This window comes from Pavona decussata, unplaced genomic scaffold (genome assembly GCF_977016875.1).
Source record: "Pavona decussata unplaced genomic scaffold, jaPavDecu1.1 SCAFFOLD_121, whole genome shotgun sequence".
NCBI classification, from domain to species: domain Eukaryota; kingdom Metazoa; phylum Cnidaria; class Anthozoa; order Scleractinia; family Agariciidae; genus Pavona; species Pavona decussata.
This window is the reverse complement of record NW_028145535.1, coordinates 498622-508944: the sequence shown is the minus strand read 5'-3', so window position 1 is coordinate 508944 and position 10323 is coordinate 498622. Positions and strand designations below refer to the sequence as shown.

The following is a 10323-nucleotide window of genomic DNA, read 5'->3' as shown; positions in this document are numbered from 1 at the left end:
CAGTTGTCACTAATAGTATCTTTGATTGGTATTATCTCGCATTAAACAGCAACGCCCGGTATAACAAAGACCAAGTCTGGACATTCACAAGTTCAGCTGTCAATCAAGCACAAGAGCGTAAAAGATTGGCAAGCAACATGCGTCTTTTGTACGACAATTACTGGCACAATTGGATTTATTTTCGGAATTAACTCTGTCAAGAGATTTAAACATTCCTTTTTTTGCTATTGTTCTATATTTCGGTTTTTAGAAGGTCTTAAGGCATTTTTTTTTTTTTCGTATGACGCTGTTTTTCTTCAAATGGTCCTGTGGGATGGCAGTAAAGACGGGTGTTTGACATTCGTTATCACTAACAACCGGCGGCCACATAGTTTAGCTAATTGACAGGTCGCCAGTAAAATTTGTTCTAAAAACCGACTTCTTACAACTTAAGCATTTTATTCATGTATGGCTGCGATTATCCATATCCCCAAATATTTAGCAATTATTATTCAACACATTGTAACAATGCCAAAATGTGGTCATGGTGCACTTAATATTCGTCGTCTGCACACAAGAGATAACCTGCGATATACGTAATTTCGTGTGACGGGGAGAAAAATGGTAGAGCGCTTTAAACACGTAAAGACGTCGGAAAAACATCTCCAACTTTTCTGAAATTAAAGTGGGCTTTGTTATCAATGTGTTGAACAATAAAACAATTATCCCGATCAATCTTGCGCAACATCCACGCAATATTCCGAGCGATTTCGCAGGATAATTGTTGCTTATTTAACAAAGTGGAGGTGGATATTTACCAAGCCACAAGCTAAACATCTACCACTATCCACCGTTCCTTAGGCGAATAACTGTCTTTTTTTTTTAATACATGTATCTATACAAACCAGTGGATACGGATGCTTAAATCACTCATTTTTTTTAGACAAATTAAGTCATAAAACGTGCGAAGGAAGTCCAGGAATCGCGCAGTTTGGGTATTTACCAGTATTCACCGGTTTGCTGTATACTAAGTAGGGTTAATGAAAGAAACCCTGGATACTGCCTGGTAGATAAGTCAATGACAAATGCTTTAAGCTATAACCTACATGTACGATAAAAAAAAAAAAAAAAAAAAAAAAAAAACTCTCTTTCAGTCCCTATAAACTCTTGGAAGTGTCACTAATTTTACTTTTTTTTTTCGAAAGGGAAGCGGCTCTTTCTTGAGGAAGATGAGCTTGTAAATGTGGGCAGTTTTTATGGGCGAAATTCAGTCATGGACGAATTAACCGCTAGTCACTGTCATCGTCAGCCTATTCATGGGCAGTAAGCAGTACCAACATCGCCAAACATACAACACTGACCACCAGAATGAGCATTCCAAACAATATATTGTGTAGCCTCAATTTCTGAAAAAAAGTGAGAACAAAAAGATTGTCAAAAATAAGGTTTCCAACACCAAAAGTTAGTGTCCCGTACACACTGATCTTAGTAGGCCTAGGGGACCTTAAGCAGCGACAACAAAGACGACATATCCAGCAAGAACGTCAGAAAAAAAATAGTTTTAGTTAGCAAAACATTGGTCCTGTACGTGCGTTTAATATAGTATTACACTTTGGTACATTCTTTGTAGTCCTCTGCAAAACGACAACGTGAAATATGACCAAACTCAAGGTTTTATGGAGAACGTAAACGCACGAGGATAGATTTCCCTTTCTCTTTCTGAACTTGAAAGCCCCCCCCCCCCCCCCCTCCCTACCTCCTACGAAATCAGCTCCTGGATAGGTCGGCCGCATTACGCAAATGAAATGGGTTGGAATTACCCCAAGTTACAACATGTAGTTTCATTTTTTTGGTGAATTCGCCGTCCTTATTGCTTAACGTCCCTAGTGAGTGGCCAACATGTTGAACCTTAGGGGTCTATTCCACGTAAGTATAAATATACGTAAGTCTGTAGTCTGATTCGCTAAGCTACTCTATATATTGCGAGTAGCGAAAAGGATCTCAACAAGCGCAGTTAAAAGTTCAAAGCGGCAATGCAATGATGTAAAATTGCAACCAGGACTTAAAGTAGAACTATTACCCTGCAACAGATGGGCTGACTTGGGCTGGCTCAGGGCTAGGCTGGGAATGAAAGCGAAGGGAAGTGAAGATAAGGGTTGGGATGGGACTAGACGAGATAAGATAAGATAAGATAACATATGAGGTTATCCGAACGGGGCGCGGGAAGAGGGTTACGTACACCATGCAGAAGGTAAAAGGCAAAAAAAGACAACTAACACTTAACTAACTACAAATTGCCACCTGATCTTCTGTGAGTTTTATAAACAAAACAACGTATAATAGCTTATGTGCAATTTGGTCAAGCTCTTTGGAAATCGCGCACAGGCTGCGTTTTGTCTATTTAATTGCTTGTTTTTTCCCATCCACCTGCGGGTTCGTTGGCCACTCAGCGAATAGCCTGCAAGCAAGTTCTCCAATCGGGGTCACAAGCAAGACATGTATTTGAGACGCGAACGACGAGCGAAGCAAACCGCGAAAGGATTGAGGAGGGTGCTCCCGCCGGCGCCCCAATCCTTTCGCGGCTTGCTTCGGTCGCCGCTGGAGCTATGTCCTTTTGCCGCTGACCTAATAGAGAGCTTCCTCGCAGGCTATTCAACGAACGACTATGTACGCCAGTTGCCAATTTTCAAACTTGCGACCGCCTTTAATACCGTTTGGGCTGGGCCTAACAACATCAATGTAGATACCGATACAATAGATTTTTTTTCTTTTCAAAGGAACGATTCTACATCTACATTGGTAATTGGCAGAGGTTGCTCATCTCGCCAATGACCGCCAATGATTCCACAAGTTCTCTTTCTCCATAAAGACACATAGTCTGAATACCGTCCAAAAAGTCTCACCTTTCGAATGTCATCAAATGTTTGTCTGGCAGGAACTGTAGCGACTTCCACCTCATCATCGTCAGGTCTGGAAAGCACGCGGTAATTATCACCGTCCGACGCTGTGCTACAAGCCAAGTACAAGTCAAAAAACACCACCGCGGCAATTCCCAGCAGATAGACTATCAAAACATAGACACCTGAATCCTCAAGGTGAAACGCTGGCAGAATACAACCCAGGAAAATATTTATCACTGTAGAACGGAGAGGATTAAAGAGTAAGTGCATCAGTGAGGATAAGTTACCAAAAGACGATGCTATATGAGTTAATGTTTATGTTTATTTAAATTCACACATAACGCAAAAAACGAATTACAATGTGTTTACAAGTGAAGACGAAAATAAGAAAAGTTAACAGATTGAGAATAAAACAGTATGCCAGGGACCGCGTAACAAAGTTTAAGAAGGGAAAGTTTACCAAAGGAAAACGCGGTTAAGCGGCAAAGACAAAAAACAAACCGAAACAAACAAACAAACAAGAAAATAAGTGGAAAAGTGTGTTTAAGATAACGTTTTCACTTTGAAAGCTCAAAGATGATATAGACAGCCAACAGTCGTACTTTCCCCTCAGATAACGCGCGCAAAATAACGGTAAAATTAGACAAATTAGAAAGGTGAACGAGAAGGGATGGGAGAGAGGGACCCCCCCCCCCCCCCCCATCCCGCGTTCATATGAGTCTGTGAGTTAACTAAATAGGGGATATTACACGGTGGCGCAAAGATATGAATTTTATTTTCGAGTGGTAAAAACAAAGGTCACCAAAGCGTATGTGACACAGGTTACCATGCAAGCGTGATTTAAGAGTTTGTATGGAGTTAAAATTAAATCGAAATTTAGATATCAATTTTCCCTAAAAATCCCACAAAAAATAAAGTCTGAAAAAACTTACCCGGTGTGTTTTGCTGTATTTTCAATGCTCTTCAGTGCTTCCAAACGCTGTTTTGAGCGGTTTATCTCTCAGCAGCTGGTCCACGTGCATCACTGTATTATGTTAATGGAAGGTGTTTCGCTAGCCGATTGTCAGAACGTATTTATTACACCGTTATCAAAGTCATTTCGAAACCTACAAATAAAATACAGATAGAAAGCTAAATAATACAGTAATGGTATAACTAACACAAGTGCGTAAATCAAAGATAATTACCCGGTGCTCTGTCTCTCTGCGTAAACGGCGTTAGCGAAATACAAAACTAAACTGTAGGAAAACTAAATCGACTGGTGAAATTAACAACTAAAGCAGAATATAAATTAGCTGAAGCACGCACGTGCACGTGTGCATTTTCGCGCGTGATTGCGCGAAACACTCCGCCGTACAAAGCGTGACCAATACTCGTTTAGAATAACTAATACTGAAATCGTTCACAGTTCATTGTTCAGAATCTCTCTCCTCGTCAGCAGGCACCAGCACTACCAGCCTTTGCACAGGTCGCTGAACGGTTACGTATCCTTGACCTTGGTACTTGTTTACCGGTTCACCTGGTTTAGGGTTCTTGTATTGCACCTCCACTTTTCGCACTTTGCCGTCTTCTCCTGGATGAACCTCAGACACCTTTCCTAATTTCCAGTTGCCTCTGACTTGGTTGGAATCTTGAATCAGGACAACGCCACCCACCATCACGTTGCGTCGCGCTGTATGCCACTTCTGCTGAATGATTAAACTTGGAAAGAAGTCTCTGGTCCACTTCCGCCAGAACGTGTCGACTACACGTTGAACAAATTCGTAGCGATGATTGGGGTTGCTGGTCTCTCTGAATGGACCACTAGGGACCCTTGGAGTAGATCGACCCAACAGAAGATCATTGGGACACAAGTAAATCCCGTCGTCTGGTGATGTGGGATGCCTGCCAATCGGTCTCTCGTTCACTAAATTCGCAACCTCATAACACACTGTTTGCAGCTCAGAGAAGGTCATGATACTTTCACCGATGGCAACTGCAATCGCTTTCTTGACTGACTTTACTAGTGCTTCCGAAACACCATTTTGCCAAGGCGCGTCGTCGGGGACGAATTCCCACTGCATTCCCTTTGTTGCGCCAAATGCGACAAGCTCGTCCCAGTCCCAAGCCCGGGAAACTTTCTGGAGCTCTTCGTTTGCTGCCGTAAGCTGAGTACCATTATCCGAGAGCAGCTTTGTTGGATACCCTCTTATTGACACAAATCTTCTCAACACCATTAAGAATTTCTCAGTGCTGTAATCAGGTGCCAAATCCACGTGGACCGCTCTTGTGCCGAGACAGTTGAGGATGACGCCGTAAGCCTTACCGATAGTTCGTTTCTTAACTTCGTCTCGAATTTTGAAAGGACCAAAAAAAATCAATCGCAGTGCAACTCCATGCGGGTGCTGGTGTCAGTCTCTCTTGTGGGAGACGCCCCATCACTTGGGTAGCAGTCTTCTTCTCAAGCTTCTTGCACGTCGTGCAGTTGTACTTGATTGACTTCACCAGTTTGTGTAGCCCGATGATCCAGAATCTCGATCTGATCTTGCTCACAGTGGTTGACACTCCATGGTGTCCTTCTTCGCGTATGTGCTTTGAGTAAAGGCGCGAAAGATCATGTTTGTATGGTAATAGTGGCACTTCGTGATGATTGTAACTCATTTCGAGCCATCTCTCCGCGCGTGCTCCTACGACTATGACTCCATCTCGGCGGTGCTTCGGGCCTAGGCGTTTAAACTTTCCGTTTTTCAGATCATTTTGGATGGACGTTTGGGCTTCTAAGATCCAAAACCTTCCTGCTTTGTTAGTGTCTTCTGGGGTAAGCACTTTAGCTGCATTTCTGAAGCTTGATCGTGGCGCTTTCTCGAACATGGCAAGGACTCTCGCAGTCACCCGGATCAGTTTGTTGTAGTTCGAGTATTTGCTCAAGCCAATCCTGGTTGCTAAGGAATCTTCTTGCTTCGTTCCAGCTAACATAACTACTTTGGTGCGTTCGGGGAGCTCTTGTACGTTGCACTCTCTGCTTACTGGCCACTCAGATTCCGGTAACTTGAGAAAATCAGGACCTTTCTGCCATGGGCTGTTGAAATCGATCTCGTTGGGCTTCTTTCCTCGTGTAAGCCAGTCTGCAATATTTTGTTCGCTTGAGGTCCAGTACCAATCTTCTGGTCTTGTGCCATCTTGAATTTCTCCGATACGTATAGCAGTAAATGTGTTGAACCCATAGGATTCCTTCTGAACCATCGCGTGTACAATCTGCAAGTCGACAATGTGGAAGAACTTGGCAAAGTGATATCTGGACTCTTTCCCCACGAGTTGCTTAAGTCGCTTGTTGAGCACTGCTCCGCACAGTTCGATTCGTTCAATGGACATTCTCTTGATTGGAGCAAGACGGTTCTTAGAGATGATCAAGTTGCTGTCAAATCCGCCGCTGGACAACGCCCACCTGACATAAGCGCACGCGCCGTAGGCATCGTTGGATCCGTCACTAAAGATCACTAGGGCCGGATCCCCTACTGCATCTGTGGGCTTGAGACATCTCCCGAACTTGATGTTGTTCATGTCAAACAGGTCTGAAAAGAACTTTGTCCAGTCTTCTCTGCTCGCTTCCGGCACTGGATCGTCCCAATCCAGCTTTGTCTCGCTCACCCATAGCTGTCTCATCATGATTTTTGATCTCACGGTGAACGGGCCAGCCAATCCAAGTGGGTCATAAATGCTGTTGATCTGGGAGAGTATCATTCGCTTGGTCAACTTGGCGGGAATCTTTCCTGGCATCTGATGGGGTTCTACGTCTGGTTCGGTATGTAACTTCCTCTTTCTTTCGCTGAAATTCAATTTAACTTTGAAGCAGAATTGGTCCTCGACAGGTCTCCAATAAGCACCTAGAACTTTCTCCGTGGGCGTATGTGTTTCGTTTGGTATTGCCATTTCATCCTGATTGTCAGGGTTGCCAGAGACAGTCCAGCCTTTGATTTCAAATCCTCCTTTGCTGACTAACTTTTCAACATCGTTCGTGACACTTTGAGCCTTCTCTCTGTCGCTGACGCTTTCGAGAATGTCATCCATATAGGTATTGTCTTTGATGATTTTGGCTGCTTGGGGATATTCTTCTTGGTTCATTTCGGCTGTCATTCTTAGAGCTACCGTTGCGATCGTTCCGGAAGGTCTGTCTCCGAACGAAACCCTTTGTATGACATAAGTGTTTGGTTCTTTCTGCTTGTCCATGTCTCGCCAAAGGAAACGATGTGTGTGTTGTTCTACTGGTGTGGTTTTAACTGAGTGGTACATCTTCTTTATGTCACCGATTAGCGCTATTTCGTGCTCTCTAAACCGCATCAGTACACCTAGCAGGCTGTTTAGAAGGTCCGGTCCTTTGGCCCAGTAGTCGTTCAGTACGTGACCCATGTAGTTGGCGCTGCTGTTGAAGACAATTCTTACTGGGGTTGACTTTGAATCTGGCCTCAGAACTTCGTGGTGTGAAATATAATGGATGGGTCCTTTGTAGGTATCCAATTCACTCGTTGTGAGCTTTCGAGCAACGCCCATGTCCACCATGTCTTGTATTTGTTCTTGATACACTTTAGCGTGATCGGCGTTTCTGGAAAGTCTTTTCTCGGTGGACATCAGCATCCCAAATGCAGCTCTTCGGTTGTCGGGGAGATCAGCTGGATCTTTGATCCATGGGTATTGTGTAACCCATCGGTGTTCAACGTTATCAAATTCAAGTTTTCTTTCAATCAGCTCAAGTTCTCTCTCTTCCTTCAAACTGTAGTTTTTTGCACCAAGCGGACATCTGCCACATTTACATCCTCCACAGCGAGGTGTACACTCTACTCCTAGGCTCTCAATGTTGTAAAAGTCCTCAATCTTGACACCAGCTGACACGTGATGTACGCGTACATCTTGTATGACATGATTTGCGTTCCTTAGGTCTGCATGTGTACCACCGAGGCATCTTCCAAATCTATTTCTCAACAGAAGTAAATGGTCAGACTTCTGCTCTGGCTCGGGATGGTACCCTGCGTACCCGTATCCTATCAGTACATCTACGGTTCCGGATGGTCTTTTGATGTCATCGAGTGTAACGTCCTTGAAGAGATGAACTACCTTATCCACATTGACGCTTTCAATGTCAGTCGTTATCTTGTCAATTCCGTATACTTCAAATTCGACGATTTGTCCTTGCGAATCGATGAGTGGTAGCAGGTACTTGTGAGAAATAAATCTTTCGCTTGTTCCTCCAACTTTAACAATGGATAGTTCCACTTTTGTGCCATACAAATTTTCAGCTTTGGCTTTGCTGTTAGTGATGAAACATAATGATGCTGCGTTATCCCACATTACATTCGCCCATCCGTTCTTGGTTTTGACGCTTTGCATTAGGAGAAGGCATGTGTCGCTAGGAGTACTAGTGTTGCTGCATGCACTCGCCGTGGCAGAAACGTTCGTTTCTTGACTTTCTCCGTGCAATGTTCTGTGATGGGTTCTAGTACAGCCGCTCTCACCACAAACTTTTCTATTCCTACAATTGCGAAGACGATGTCCGATCTTTAAACAGGACCAGCATGCACGTCTTTCTTTGAGCATGTTCATTCGCTCTTCCCAAGTTTTGGAGAGGTATAGTCTGCATTCACCAGTTTCGTGTTCAGCGTGGTCATGGAACAAGCACTTACTGGTGGCTCTGGTCTCGAAACGCTGGCTGCTCTCTGCGATTTCTCCGGCTACTGCTTGAGCAAGGTTGACAGCTTGATGGCCTGAATGACTCTGAGATGTTCGAAGATCCGCTGAATCATATTCGATTGCCCGTTTCTGGTTGAGCAGAAATTTAAGAAGACTCGGAAACTTGTCTCTCTTGTCCACGTAGGTCGTATCGGAGCTGACCAGCTTTGCCCAGTCTCTTCTAATATCTGGCGGTAGCTTCTTCTCAATTATGCTCACAGAGCTGGTAGTTGTTATTTCTTTCTCTAATCCAAGCCTTAACAAATCGCGATAACCGTTATCGACGATGTCGACAAATTCAATGAATCTTCTGTTTTCTCCCTCTTTAATGGCTCTCACTCGCTGAACACTATCGATGATCACGTCAGCTACTTTTGCAGGGTCACCATACTTTTCATCCAGACGTCTCCACATTTCTTCGATGTCGTCGTCGACTGCCTTTACAACGTGTAACGGTTCCTTGCCGAGACAAGAGCGCAAAGTGTAAGGCGCTGTGTTGCAGTTTAGGCTTGGCATGACTTGAACTTCAAAATCCTTCCGGAAGCGAGGGTACTCTCTAAGATCTCCGTCAAATTTAGGCATCTTGATTTTTTCCAGCCGAAGGCTACTCATCTTCGTTTCTACACTCCGACCACAGGCTTCTGGCTTGGTCTGACTAGCGATAACCAACTCGATCTTGTTAGCAACTTCATAGTATTGTTTCTGGACGACTAAAATCCATCCTATCTCGGCTGTTGCCTCTTCTCTACTAAGGAATTCGAAGTACTTGTCGTTGGCGTCTTTACAGCTAGCCAATGACGCTTCTAACTCTCGCTGAATTTTTCTAAGAGCGGGAATTACACCTTTTTCGACACTGTAGGCATCCAGCAATTTTTCCGCTTCGTTCACTAGCGTTCTGAACACTGCGCCTGTCGTATTTCGTTTTATAAAGGCTTGATCGATCATTCTTCGGGTTTTCTCGAAATCCTGTTTGGCTACCTCTTGTCGACTAAGTTCTTGTTTTGCCACCATGTGTTTAGTTTTCTTAGCATCGACGTATTGAATTTGTCGCTCCATGGCTTCGCTGAATAATTGCTGTAACTCTGCTATCCACTCTTCGCTCGCTCCCACTTCGCTGTCGTCTAAGAATGTTACGTATACATCATGTTTGGCTTCGACATTCCTCCACGCGTCGTTTAATCCATCGTAGTTTCTTTTGACGACCTCTGTACCTTTGTCTTCGTGGATCGACTTCGTTAATTCGGATAACTTTCTTGTGAATCTCCCTTTCGCCGCACTTCTCTGATTCTTGACGTCTTCGGCCATCATCTCACTTTGATGTGCGTCGGGTTTCGAATGTTTCGCTAGCCGATTGTCAGAACGTATTTATTACACCGTTATCAAAGTCATTTCGAAACCTACAAATAAAATACAGATAGAAAGCTAAATAATACAGTAATGGTATAACTAACACAAGTGCGTAAATCAAAGATAATTACCCGGTGCTCTGTCTCTCTGCGTAAACGGCGTTAGCGAAATACAAAACTAAACTGTAGGAAAACTAAATCGACTGGTGAAATTAACAACTAAAGCAGAATATAAATTAGCTGAAGCACGCACGTGCACGTGTGCATTTTCGCGCGTGATTGCGCGAAACAAAAGGTAGGAAACTACAAGTAGAATTTTAATGAAATTTGGCCCGTCATTTAAGGAGAGCACTTCCAAAACCTCGCTAAAATTTGCTTGAAACTTAAGCTCTCGCTTA

At 43.7% G+C, this 10323-nt stretch overlaps 2 protein-coding genes and 1 long non-coding RNA gene across 4 annotated transcripts; all 3 read right to left on the bottom strand.

The window, feature by feature from the left end:
• Positions 1-1179: 1179 nt before the first annotated feature.
• Positions 1180-3512, bottom strand: LOC146469655 (uncharacterized). The gene is made up of 2 exons (XM_085123085.1): positions 2883-3512; positions 1180-1385 (listed from the first exon to the last, which is right to left on the bottom strand). Exons 1-2 carry the CDS (start codon positions 3147-3149, stop codon positions 1290-1292), a joined length of 363 nt encoding a protein of 120 aa, XP_084979211.1. The 5' UTR covers positions 3150-3512; the 3' UTR covers positions 1180-1289.
• Positions 3513-3923: 411 nt separating this feature from the next.
• LOC146469653 (uncharacterized) lies at positions 3924-10211 on the bottom strand. Its single transcript, XR_014867176.1, has 2 exons — positions 10110-10211; positions 3924-4174 (listed from the first exon to the last, which is right to left on the bottom strand). It is a non-coding gene; the product is annotated as an uncharacterized LOC146469653 (long non-coding RNA).
• On the bottom strand, positions 5199-10116 carry LOC146469654 (uncharacterized). 2 transcript variants are annotated; one of them, XM_085123078.1, is made up of 2 exons: positions 5841-10116; positions 5573-5793 (listed from the first exon to the last, which is right to left on the bottom strand). In XM_085123078.1, exons 1-2 carry the CDS (start codon positions 9885-9887, stop codon positions 5686-5688), a joined length of 4155 nt encoding a protein of 1384 aa, XP_084979204.1. In that variant the 5' UTR covers positions 9888-10116; the 3' UTR covers positions 5573-5685. The 2 variants fall into 2 exon arrangements, with proteins under 2 accessions (XP_084979203.1, XP_084979204.1); XM_085123077.1 differs by having other exon boundaries at positions 5199-10116.
• Positions 10212-10323: the final 112 nt, after the last annotated feature.